The sequence below is a fragment of the Canis aureus genome, chromosome 27, assembly GCF_053574225.1.
Source record: "Canis aureus isolate CA01 chromosome 27, VMU_Caureus_v.1.0, whole genome shotgun sequence".
NCBI classification, from domain to species: domain Eukaryota; kingdom Metazoa; phylum Chordata; class Mammalia; order Carnivora; family Canidae; genus Canis; species Canis aureus.
Window position 1 is genome coordinate 32,733,510 of NC_135637.1, and position 13,874 is coordinate 32,747,383.

The 13,874-nt window shown below is 38.3% G+C and overlaps 1 protein-coding gene across 7 annotated transcripts in view; it reads left to right on the forward strand.

Moving 5' to 3' along the window:
• Positions 1-13,874, forward strand: part of SPECC1L (sperm antigen with calponin homology and coiled-coil domains 1 like) — a 132,066-nt gene that overhangs the window by 95,660 nt on the left and 22,532 nt on the right. For all 7 annotated transcript variants that reach the window (XM_077874485.1, XM_077874492.1, XM_077874486.1 and 4 more), the window contains one exon: positions 3,041-3,143. In XM_077874485.1, coding sequence (XP_077730611.1) covers positions 3,041-3,143 — 103 coding nt within the window. The remainder of the gene's footprint in view (positions 1-3,040; positions 3,144-13,874) is intronic.

Consider the following 13,874-nt stretch of genomic DNA (forward strand, 5'->3'; position numbering starts at 1 on the left):
AAATGCAAATGCACAAAGGATGGGTACAGAAGGCCAGAGAAAGGTGTGGACCTACCACATCCAGGGGCTGCAGAAGAAAAGATTGACAGTAGGGTATAACTAGGCATAGAACCATTTAAGTCACTTGGATATGGTAGTAGCTATGAAGTGGGATTAGTAAATCAACATGAGAAGGTGATTCAAGGATTCTTCTGTTGTGGACAAAAGTTTGGGAACACAACTAAAATAATGTGATGTTCCTGGACAAAGATACCAAGTCTGGATCTTTTTTTTTTTTTTTTAAGATTTTATTTATTTATTCATAGAGATACAAAGAGAGAGAGAGTAGCAGAGACACAGGCAGAGGGAGAAGCAGGCTCCATGCAGGGAGCCTCTTGTGGGACTCAATCCCGGGTCCCCAGGATCATGCCCTGGGCTGCAGGCGGCGCTAAACTGCTGTGCCACCGGGGCTGCCCCCAAGTCTGGATCTTGATGATAGCAGTGGAAATGGTGAAGGGAGCGTGAGACTCAGGAGCCTTTTCAAAGGGAGAGATGATTGATTTTGGCAATAGATTTCTAGAAAAGGAATGAAAGAAGAACTACCAAAGGGGACTCTAATTGTTTTAGACTGGAAACTGAGAACATGACGCCACATTGATCACTGGTAAACAATATCTGAAAATGTAATAGTACATTTTATTCATATTTCTCATATGTCAGAAGTCATTTGGGACAAAGAAGTCATTATCATTTACAGGGAAAAAAACATTTAAGAAACACAGCATATATTGTATATAGGGATGAGGAAAACTGTTGAGTTATACTGAGAAGAAGGAGGGATAGGAGTGAGTTTCAAAACTAATTTAGCTTTATATTGACTTAGAGGTATGAGGATAAAATGGAATAGTTGGCCTCTCAAACTCAAAATATATACTTAGTTTTGAGCCCTGCCTCTAGAGGCCCAGCCTCTTAGAAATAGTGGTCCCATAAACAGTGCACCATCAGAGCAAGTAGGTGTACAGTGATGAGGGTGGTTGTCGCTCTGCCCAGGCTGATGTAGGGAGAGCGCTCACTGTGCTTGTGTCTGTCCTGGGTGGTAGGCTACCTACAGTGTTCCTGTGGAAAGGGCACCCACTCTTCCTAGCTTCCCTACTCAGAAGCTTTGACTTCCAACAAGGCATCTCCTGGAAGGTGTCTTCATCTTACAATGAAAAAGTTATAAGAGATGACCTTCCAGCTCTGAGAGGCTCTTTTTCTGCTGCTTCCTATTATAGACCATAGAATTATTCTTTGATGCTTTTTAAGCTGTTTCTGTAAACAAACAGACCTGATGTGAGCCAGAGTAAACCGTTCACACTGATTATAGTAGTTTTAAGCATGATGGAGATTTATTTATTTATTTGGCTCGCTTTTTTGTGTTTGTTGACATATCTTAACTTTATGTTCATTCTCTTTTCCTACGTTCAGTGGTATTATAACAAACTTCTTTGAACTTTTAAACCAAAGCAGGTGTCCGGTGGGCTGGCATGCAAGCATTAAAGTATATTTCTTCAGGGCAGCAGTCTTAACTGTTTTTGGAAATTTTTGTATTTTATTTCTGGTTCTAAGATAAATCAAACTGGTGCTGCTTCAGTGCACCTCTCAATTGGAAAAGCTTCAATTCTAAGCTGTACTCTTTGATTTCCTAACTTTGAAGGGTGAATACAGATAGAATCAGTGCTAAAAATACTAAGCCACTTATAGCATAAGAACCTTTAGGTCAGTTATTGGACTAAGTTTATGGGGTGTGGGGTAAAATCTCTGCTTTGTTTATAAAGTAATCCCTAAAAAATACACCAAGCTTTCAAGGGCATGCCACTTGTCAATGAGCAGGTTATTTTAGAAGTACTCTCACTCCAGGTAATCTGAAGTACTTACCAACAGGAAGGATTTGGTTCAGGATATACAGGGTTATATACCTCCTTTGCATCAACACAAGTGATCACAAATCTTTTCTCTTTCATTGTCTCATCTAGAGCAAGATATTTGTTCTGCCTCTGAGGAAATTGAATAGTACCCAAAAGTACCCTAGAATTTTAAGAAATGAGTTATAAGTAACCATTTTGGGTTCATCCGTCCTCCCTCCCTTCCTTCTTTTCTTTTTCTGTGGTATATCTATCTTATAGTAAAATCTGAAGTTCTTTGAGGGGGCAGGGCCCCTGTGTTTTCACTACCCATTGCCCAGTGTATAACTTAGCAATAAACACGTTTGAGATGTTTTATGGTTGTTTGTTGCCATCTGTGTCTTATCTGCCTTCCCCAGTTGTAAGCACCTTGAAGGTAGGAAGTATGCCTTATAACCCTTCCCCTTGCGTAATCTTGCCTTTTGTATTTATAGAAAGTGATTTGTTTTTTAAAAAGCGGAAATGAGGGCAGCCCTGTTAGCGCAGCGGTTTAGTGCTGCCTACAGCCTGGGGTGTGATCTTGGAGACCTGGGATTGAGTCCCATGTCGGGCTCCCTGCATGGAGCCTGCTTCTCCCTCTGCCTGTGTCTCTGCCTCTCTCTCTCGCTGTATCTCTCATGAATAAATAAATAAAATCTTAAAAAAAAAAAAAAAGCGGAAATGATTGAGGACATAAAAGGAGACAAAAATGAGTAAAATAAAAAACTAAAGCATAAAGATCATGGAAGGGTAAGATACTGAGTGAAAGACAGCCATGACAGCTTTCAGATGCTGCTGTGTCAGGTTATCTTTCCTCCTTTTGAGCATTCTGGAATGTGTTCCATGAATTGTGGATGTGGATTCACTGTACTGAATCTTTGCCAGTTTCCATGTGGATAATAAGAGTCCCTCCCTTCAGATAGCAGAAACCCCCAACAGTGGTAGGTCTCTGAGGGCCCTGTAAAAATTGACAAGTAAAATCAAATGAATGAAAAGATACATCTTGCTATTAGATGCCTTACTGTGTGCAGTTATCCTATTCAAAAATGCAAACCAGCACTCTCCCTTGTGGGGTTTCTGGTTTATAATGGTGCTCAAATAAAGTATATTTTAACTTTCAGTTCCTTATTTTCACGTAGGGAAGAAAGGAAGGACCCTCTGTCAGCATTGGCGAGAGAATATGGAGGTTCGAAGAGGAATGCTTTGCTAAAGTGGTGTCAGAAGAAAACAGAAGGCTATCAGGTAATCAGTCATATCGGTTCCTTTGTCCCACTTGAGCAGTGGCCATACCAGGGCTCACATTAAATGGAAAATCCTGTACTGAATTTCAGGAACACATTCAACACAAAATCTATCCCAAACTTGGCCAAGTGTCACTTGGGTGGCATCAGTTTTTTACCTTTCCAGAGTAGCTAATCTTTCTAGTACTTTTATTCAGCTGTTCTATAATACTTTAATTAAGTCCTGTTAACTGCCTTCATTGAGGTCTCATCTGGACTAAGAGTGAAAATAGATTTATTTTACTTTAATATTTTCATTAATGGCTAAAATGATAAATTTTATATTATATATTTTATGTATATTTTACTGCAATAAAAAATTACACAGCAATAAAAAAGGTAAATGATCAGGATATAAGTAGATAGAAAATCAACAAGGACATGCAAGACTTGAACTTGATACTAGGTAGTATTTGTGTGCGTGTGTGTATGTGTGTGTGTATAACTAATTAGACCTACCCAACCACAGCAGAGTAAAGATTCTTCTCAGGTGCACATAAAACATTACAGGATAGGATATATGTTGGGTCATAAAATGTCTCAATAAATTTGAACAAAGATAGAGATTAATCAAGTATCTTTTCTGACCACAGTGGAATAAAATTAGAAATGTATAACAGAAGGAAGATTCACAACTAAGTGGAAATTAAACACAATTAAATTCTAAATAACCAGTGGGCCAAAGAATAAATCACAAGAGGGGCACCTGGGTAGCTCAGTGGTTGAGCGTCTGCCTTTGGCTCAGAGGCATGATCCTGGGATCCTGGGATCCTGGGGTCGAGTCCCACATTGGGCTCCCCACAGGGTGCCGCCTCCTCCCTCTGCCTATGTCTCTGTCTCTCACTCCGTGTCTCTCATGAATAAATAAATAAAATCTTTAAAAAGAGAGAGCGAGAATAAGTCACAAGGGAAATAGAAAATAAGGAGAGTGAAAGTGAAGCACAACATACTGAAACTTACAGGAGGCACTGAGAGCAGCTCTCTGAGAGAAGTTTATAGCCATCTACCTTTAAAATGAAACATCTCAAATCAATAACCTGACCTTTCACTTTAAGAAAGTAGAAAAAGAGTAAACCAAACTGAAGCAATCAGAAGGAAAGACATAAGATTAGAGCGAACAAAACAGGCAAGAAGATTAATGAAACCAGAAATTGGTTATCTTAAAAAATCAACAAATTGACAAACCTTTAGCTAGATGGACAAAGGAAAAAGAGAGCTGGCTAAAAATCCGGAATAAAAGAGGGGATATCCCAAGTGACCTCACAGAAACAAGAAATATTTATTTACTTAGTAAATAATAGTAATCATAGGAATATTTAAAAGGAAATACTCTGATCAGCTGTACACTGACACATTGGGTAACCTAGATATGAAAGGACAAATTCTTAGAAACACATTGTCAAAAATCACTCAAGAAGAGGGTACCTGGGTGGCTCAGCTAATTGGGTGTCTGACTCTTAGTTTTGACTCAGGTCATGGTCTCAGAGTCCTGGGATCAAGCCTCATGTTGGGTTCTGTGCTCACTGCAGAATCTACTTGTTTCTCTCCTTCCCCCTCTGCTCCTCCCCCATTTGTGTGTGCTCTTTCTCTCTCTTTCATACAAATAAATCTTTAAAAAAAGTCTCAAGAAGAAAATCTGAATAGATCTATAACAACAAAAGAGATTGAATTAATAATTAAAACACTTCCAACAAAAAAAAGCCCATGACCAGATAGCTTCATTGATGAATTCTGCCAAATGTTTAGAAGAATTAACACCAGTCTTTCTCAAACTTTTCCAAAAACAGAAGAGAGAACACTGCCTCATTCTGTGAGGCCAATATTACCCTGATTAACCAAGCCAGAAAGAAAGTCATAAGAAAACCATGTGTTGGGGATCCCTGGGTAGCTCAGCGGTTCAGCGCCTGCCTTCAGCCCAAGGCGTGATCCTGGAGTCCCAGGATCGAGTCCCACATCGGGCTCCCTGCATGGAGCCTGCTTCTCCCTCTGCCTGTGTCTCTGCCTTTCTCTCTCTCTCTCTCTCTCTCTCTCTCTCTGTTTCTCATGAATAAATAAATAAAATCTTTAAAAGGAAGAAAAAAGAAAACCATGTGTTAATATTCCTTATGCAAAAATTCTCAACAAAATACTGGCAAACAATCCAGGAGCAGATAAAAAGAATCCTATACTAAGACCAAGTGGGATTTATCCCAAGAATGCAAGGTTGGTTCAGGATATGATAAATCAGTGTAATATATATCTCAGTAGAATAAAGAGGGAAAAAACCAAGATAAACTTGTCAATAGGCAAAGAAAGAATATTTGACAAAATTAAATACCCAATTCTGATTTGAAAAAAAAAAAAAAAAAAAGCAGTGAGCAATTAGGAATAGAAGGGAACTTTCTCAGTCTGTTAAAGGGCATCTGTGCAAAACCTGCAGCTGATAGCATACTTCATGGTGAAAGACTTTGGAAGCTTTCCCTCTAAGATTAGGAACAAGAAAGGATGTCCCCCTCACCACCTTTATTTTTAAAGATTATATTTATTATTTATTTGACAGAAAGAGGGAGCATGCTCACACAAGCAGGAGGAAGAGCAGGCAGAGAGAAAGGGAGAGGCAGGCTCCTTGCTGAGCAGAGCCTGACTTGGGGCTTGATCCCAGGATTCTGGGATTATGACCTGAGCCAAAGGGAGACACTTAACCATGTGAGCCACCGAGGTACCACCCCCCCTTACCACTTCTATTCAGTGTTTTTTCTGGAAATTCTAACTAGAACAGTTGGGCAAGAGAGAAAAGTTATTGAAAAGGAATAAATAAAATCATCTCTGTTTGTAGATAACATGATTTATGTCTAGAAGACCTTAAAGAATTAACATACAAACTGTTAGAGCTAATAAACGTTCAGCTAAATTGCAGGATACAGGTCAGTATACTCAAATCACTTACATTTCTTTTTTTTTTTTTAAGAGAGAGAGTGAGTTTGGGTGGGGAGGAGCAGAGGGAGAGAGAAATTTGTAAGCAGGCTTTATGCCCAGCACAGAGTCCACTGTGGGCTCAATCACATGATTGAGAGCCCACATGAAACTCAGGTCTCTGAAGTCATGACATGACCCAAAATCAAGAGTTGGATGCTTAACTACCTGAGCCACCAGGCACCCCATCACTTGAATTTCCTATATACTAGTAATGAAAACTCTGAGAATGAAGTTTTGTTTTTTTGTGTGTGTGTGTGTGTGTGTGTGTGTTTTAAGGTTTTATTTCTTTATTCATGAGAGACACAGAGAGAGAGAGGCAGACACAGGCAGAGGGAGAATCAGGCTCCATGCAGGGAGCCCGATGTGGGACTCAATTCCTGGGCCCTAGGATCATGCCCTAGCCAAAGGCAGACGCTCAACCACTGATCCACCCAGGCACCCAACTTTCTATCTCCATATATTTGCCTATCCTGGACATTTCTCTTTTTTTTTTTTTTTTTTTTTATGATAGTCACACAGAGAGAGAGAGAGAAAGAGAGGCAGAGACACAGGCAGAGGGAGAAGCAGGCTCCATGCACTGGGAGCCTGACATGGGACTCGATCCCGGCCAAAGGCAGGCACTAAACCGCTGTGCCACCCAGGGATCCCTATCCTGGACATTTCATATACATGGAATCATTTATGTGGGCTTTTGTGGACTGGCTGTTTCATGTAGCATTATGTTTTCAAGGTTCATCCATGCTGTGGCCTGTGTTGTCAGTACTTTATTCCTTTTTGTGCCCAAATAATATTCCATTGTTTGGCTATACCACATATTTTCAGTTCATCTATTGATGGACGTTTTGGTTGTTTTGACTATTATATTTATGCTGCAATAAACACTGTGTACAGGTTTTTGCATGTACATAAGTAATTTTCCTTATCCTCATGTCCATCTTCTACTCTGCTGCAAAACTGGTTTAAAATCGTGATCTGGGGATGCCTGAGTGGCTCAGCGGTTCAGCTCCTACCTTCAGCCCAGGGTGCAATCCTGGAGTCCCGGAATCGAGTCCCACATCGGGCTTCTGCATGGAGCCTGCTTCTCCCTCTGTCTGTGTCTCTGCCTCTCTATATATGTCTCTCATGAATAAATAAATAAAATCTTTAAAAATAAATAAATAAAATTGTGATCTGGAAGCTACTTCCTCTTTGCCATGCAGTTGTAGCCCAAGATCCTCAGTATGGAGAACAAGATCCCCTGTGATCAATTTGACCCTTGCACGTCAATAAGGCTCCTCATTCTTATGAACTCCTCAGTTTCATCTTGATCCTGAATGCTTCACCATCCCCTCACTCCACTCCTTCCATCTAGGGAGTGTCTGTTCCTTCGGATTTGAGAACAGCATCTATGCAAAATAGTTTGTGCACCTGCTTCACCGCTGCAGGGATTCATTCTTCACATGTGCTCTTCTCTACTCCCTCCTCACAGAAACCGGGGAGCCAAGTTCTTTCTTGACTTCAATCCAGGAGAATGTTTGCTATATTTTAGGGCATATTCTTTGGGGGTTTTTACATCTGTAGTTCATTTTCCCTGTGTTCCCAAACTCTACAGAATGTATCACAAGGGTACTAAAGTTGTTTGGATGTCTGTCTTCCTTTCTAGCCTATGAGCAATCTGCCATAAGGCTCAGGACATGACAAAGCTAATAAATGTCTGAGCCTGTATATTGAGTGTAATGGACTACAATAGAGGTTCATTTTTAGAACTGGGGTTCTCAACCCCGTGTGTAAAAACCTGTGAAGATTGTGGGGGGAAAGCAGATTCCTGAGAACCACAACTAAAGATTTATAATTCTAACGGTATAAAATGAGACCCTGGGATCTGCATTTTTACAAATACTGCAGGTGATGCATAGATCACACTGAGAATCACACATAGAATAGTGATTAAGACCGTGGATGTGAGTGTCAGGTAAGTTTGAGCGTCACCTCTGCCCCTACTACGTGACTTCATGCAAATTACTTAGCTTCTTTGAGCCTTACTTTTTTCTTCTGTAGAAATGGAGGAGTAACTGAGGCAGTCATGCACATTTTCTAGTTTAATAGATTTTTAAATTATTATTTTCTTTGATGGTAATCGGGTGCTGTTTGGTAATATAAATTCTACATTTTCCCAGACTGCTATGTAAGTTGAATAATTTGAGGTAATTATAAATTACTTCCCATAGGCTATAGAACTTTGCCATGTATAAAGTTGATTAAAAAGTTAAATAATCAAGTTGATTGAGAGGATTCAAGCATTAAATCAGTGGCTCTTAATTCCTTCCCACCTAAATTCTCTGGCTCTGTGATTTTAAGGGACATCATATTGGTTAAAAAACAAAACACAAACCTGGGGGAATGAGAAGAGAGGCTAATTGGGGATGCTTTGAGGAAACCTTCAGGGGGACCTGGAGGTTTTCCCTGCAAACTCCATGCATGCTGCTTAGTTTACAGTGTGGGAATCCCCACAAGAAAACCCTTGAGGCTTAGGTGAATGTAGGCTTTGTTGTGTAGCTGGTTCCAGATGGTTCCCCCATTAAGACTTTTAGAAATGGGCATACCAAAGAATTCCTCTTATCTTTCTGCCGTGTAAAGTGGACATTACACAGATATCCCGCACCTATTGCTGCTTTTGTAAGGAAACATTTATTAAGAGGTATTCCAACTGTTTAAAAAAAAAAACACAAATCAATTCAAAAACTTGAAAACTTAATTGAACACCAATAAAAAATTAATTTATTAAAAAAAAACTTAAAAACTTCAATTAATAATTTCAAGTTTTTTTTTCCTTTAGTGGGTACTTACATACAGGAGGAAATATGGAAAACAGAATAGTTAACATACAGAAAGAAAAGCCTTTCTGGACACTAGACAGTCTTCTGCTACAAACCCAATTTCCCCTTTCTTTGCTTCCTATGGACACTTTTGTAATGATATATACGTATGGCTTTTTTGTTTGTCCTGCTTTTGTTTCCTGCAGACACATCTCTATTCTTGCTGTTCAAAAATAGGATGCTGGTTCTTTGATTTCAAAGTCTGTGAGTTAAAACTGGACAGTCTGAAATGCATAATCTTTTTCTAAACAGAAAGATAGATCTGATAGAGCTCTTAATTTGTCAAGAGCCACATAAGCAGCGCCAGAGCCTTTTCCTTATCTAGCTATAAATATGGATGAACATACCCATCCTTTGGAGGCAGCAGTTTGGGACCAATTTTTTTGGTCTCTGACTACTCAGAGTCCGCAGGAAAGGGCAGATTGTGACACTTGACTAGCTCACGAGAGCAGGAACTGTTACGTGACACTCAGCACATACTGCTCTCTCAGGCCCCAAATGCAGCATTAATGCTTGGACCATGCATGCTTTATGTCGTAGGAGCTGTCTCATCAGCAGAGATAGATTCCCTAATACCATATCATCTTCCTTTAACTCTCTTAGGAGTCATCCTAAAATAATTGTGCTAATCACTGTAACTTCATTAACCATCCATTACAAAATAAGCCCTTGTGAGTTTGCCTTTCATCTAACAAATACATTTTCTCTTTTAAATTGTGTCCTGCCACTTATTATTCACTGAAGTCTTAGAATACTAGAATCATTACTGTTGAAAGGACCTTGGCATTCTTATTTACTGTCAGGTTTACAGATGTGAGACTAAAAGCTCCACTGGATAAATGACGGCCTTAAGGCCATCTCATGAGTCCGTGGCATCACATAAACAACCTTCAGCACTATTGCTTTAATGATTAAATCTTCCTTGTTTTTTAAATTAGTGCCTCAGTTTGTACCCATTAAGTTTTTATTTTTTCTACAGTTATGCTTTTAAATTTAATTTAAATATGCAGCTAACATTAATAATTCTTAAGTGCTTATAGGGAAAAGTGCTAATCCATTGTTCTATTTCATAACCTCTGTAATTTCTGCTTCCCAGAGGCAACTGCTTTCAGTTCTTCTGGCTGTTTGTTTAGGGATTGACAATATCAGATTGATAAGGAAAATAAGAAAATAATTTTTACTTTCAGTATATATTTTCTTCTAAAACTTATATTCAGCAGCTTCTGCTGTACCATTGTTTTCTTGTCTGGAAAAACTTAATTGAATACAGTCAAGGGGCCTCTAAAGGTTAATTTAAGAGAGCTTTACTTTGGATGAAAAATCTTTTTTTCTGATAAAATGCCAGACCTACAATTGGATTAGTTAATCCAAAGGATAATGAAATCACTTAATCTAGTACAAAATAGTTTTAGTAAACAACAACAAAAAAAGCTTTTAGAACTGCCTGAGGTAATTTAATCTCAAATAAGCATTAAGAATGCACAGTTTTATTGAGGGATTTGGTCACTAATGCTTGGCTAGAGAAGAAAAGATTGTACATGTCTTAAGTGGGGATAGGTGGAGGCAGAGGAACTGACAGACTTGAATGATTTGGAAGTGATGTTTTATGTGCTGTGCTTTGCTTGCTTTCTAGCAGTTTTTCCTGATAAAAAGTAACTTGTTACATACATACTAAGGTGTGTGCCAGATAGTGCTCTGGGTGTTAAAGCAGAATCAGGAGATAAAAAGACGTTTTCTCTTCTCAGGATGATTATGTACTAGTCAGTAAAAATATAGCAGTAATTAAAACTAAATATGAACTTCTGTTTAAGTACAGTATCAGTCTCTACTAGAGAACTATTATTTTGTTTAAAATAGTTTGTGTGTATATCTGTGTGTGTATTTGAAAGTATTGAGAAATAACCTAGGCAGCTAAGACCAATTTGGCAGGAGCCAAAATTGCAGAAAGAACACGTTGAATTGAGCCCTGTATTCACCCCTATTTTTTTAAACCCTTGGTTGGCTAATGAGGCAGAGACCAAACAGAAAGCAGTGGTCCGGAGCTAGACTCTCTGAGTAGGGATGCTAAGGTTCAAATTTAAAGCTACTAAGACAGTCATGATCTGGAGGTCCTAAATCCCAGGGAAAAGACAATGCCAGAGTAGCAAAGTCAGTGCTTGACTTAGCTTTTGCCCTCAAGTTTGCCTGTCCTGTCCTAAGGTGTGCTGAGGTCAGTTTAGATTCAGCAGAAGCTGCTGCCAGGAGGGTAACCACTTCAGCCTCATTTTATTGAAAAATCTCCTTTCCGCATTGAATGGTGTTGGGACCTTTGTCAATTCCTTTGACTATTACACAGTTTATTCACTTATTTCCTTGACTATTTAAAACGTAATGGTTTGTCTCTGGTCTCTTTATTCTACTCTATTCTATAGGTTTGCCTCTGCTGGTACCACACTATTTTTATCGCTGGAGCTATGCAGTAAATTTTGAAATCAGGAAGTATGAGTCCTCTAGCTTTGTTCTTACCTTTTTAAGATTGTCTTGACTATTCAGGGTTGCTTGAGATTCCGTATGGATTTTAGGAGGGTTTTGCTATTTCTGCAAAAAAAAAAAAAAAAAAAAAAAAAAAAATTGTCCTTGGAACATTGGTAGAAATTGCATTGAATCTGTAGATTACTTTGGGTAATAACACCACAATAGTATTAAGTCTTCCAACCCATGAATCTGGGGTTTTATCATACAAATCTTTTACCTTCTGGATTAAGTTGGTTCCTAATTGTTTTATTCTTTCTGGTGCTCTTGTAAATAGAATTATTTTGTAATTTCCTTTTTAGGAAATTACATTGTTCGTTGGTCATTGTTACTGTATAGAAATGCAGCTGATTTTTGTATATTGACCTTGATTCTGCTACTTTGCTGAATTCATTTATTAAATCTAACTGTTCAGGGTTATCTACATAGAAGACATATCATCTGCAGACAGAGATGATTTTACTTCTTCATCTTCAATATGGATGCCTTTTATTTCTCTTTCTTCCCTAATTGCCCTGGTTAGAACTTCCAGAACTATGTTGAGTAGAAGTAGCAAAAGTAGATGTCCTTGGCTTGTTCTTCCTCAGTGTAGAAAAGAGCTTTCAGTTTTTCACCATTGAGTATGATGTTTGCTGTGGTTTTTCATATATAGCTTTTTATAGTATGGAGGTAGTTTTCTTCTATTCCTATTTTTCAAGTATTTTTATCATGAAAGGTTGTTGAATTTTATCACATGCTTTTTGTGTATCAACTGAGATCATCACATGGGTTCTTTCCCCTTCATTCTGTTAATGTAGTTAGTATATCACATTAGTTGATTTTTGTATGTTATGAACCATCCTTGTATTCCAGAAATAAGTCCTACTTGGTCATGGTGTATAATCCTTTTAATGTGCTGCACTAAATTTGGTTTGCTAGTATTTTGTTGAGGATTTTTATATCAGTGTTCATAATTGATACTGGCCTGGAGCATTGTTCTCTGGTAGTATCTTTGCCTGGCTTTGGTTTCAAAGTAATGGTGGCCTCATAGAATGAGATAGAAACTATTTCCTCCTCTTCAGTTTTTTGAGAAGTTCTTTAAATGTTGGGTAGAATTCATCACTGAAGTGATCAGGTCAAGGGCTTTTCTTTACTGGGAGTGTTTTGGTTTGGTTTGGTTTGGTTTGGTTTGGTTTGGTGTGGTTTGGTGTGGTTTGGTTTGGTTTGGGTTTGTTGTTTCTTTTTTTTATCTTTTTTTTTTTTCTTTTTTTTTTTTTTTGGTTACCGATTCAGTTATCTTACTAGTTAAACATCTATTCAGATTTTTTGTTCTTTTTTTTTTTTAAGATTTTATTTATTTATTCATGAGAGACACAATTTGAGAGAGAGAGAGGCAGAGACACAAGCAGAGGGAGAAGCAGACTCCACACAGGGAGCCTGATTTGGGACTCGATCTCGGGACCCCAGGATCACGCCCTGGGCCGAAGGCAGGCGCTAAACTGCTGAGCCACCCAGGGATCCCAGATTTTCTGTTCTTTGTAATTCAGTCTTGATAGCTTTTGTGTTTCTGAAATTTTCCCATTTTATCTAGTAATCCAGTTTGTTGGCAGACAGTTGTTTATGGTACTGTGTTATAATCCTTTTCATTTCCATAGACTTGGTATAATATTCTCACTTGGTTTCATTTCTGATTTTAGTAATTTGAGGCTTCTCTCTTTTTTCCTGAGTCAATTTAGCTAAAGTTTGTCGATTTTGCAACTTTTGATTTCATTGATTTTTTTTTCTATTTGTCTATTCTCTTTGGTTTATCTCTGCCCTGATCTTTACTTACTTTCTTTTACTAGCTTTAGGTTTAGTTTGTTCTTATTTTTCTGGTTACTTATTTTAAAGTCAGTTTGTTGATTTGAGATCTTTCTTATTTTTTAATATGTAAGAGTTTATTGCTATAATCTTCCCCTAAACTGCTTTCTGTGTGTCCCATAAGTTTTCGTATGTCACGTTTTACTTTTACTTTTCCCTAATTATTTTCTAATTTATCTTGTGAATTCTTCTTTGATCCATTATTTGCTTAAGATAATTTATTTTTAGTGGTAAAGCAACCTTGCATTCCTTGGACAAACTCCACTTAGCTATGATGTATTATCCTTTTTAACAAGTTAAATTCAACTTGCTAAAATTTTGTTTTGAGTTTTAGCATCTGGAGTGCCTGGGTGGCTCAGCGGTTGAGCGTCTCCCTTCAGCTTAGGGCATGGTCCCGGTCCAGGTTTCGAGTCCCCCATCAGGCTCCCTTTGAGGAGCCTGCCTCTCCCTCTGTGTCTCTGCTTTTCTCTGCGTGTCTCTCATGAATGAATAAATAAAATCTTTTAAAAAGTAAATCAAATTTTTGCATATGT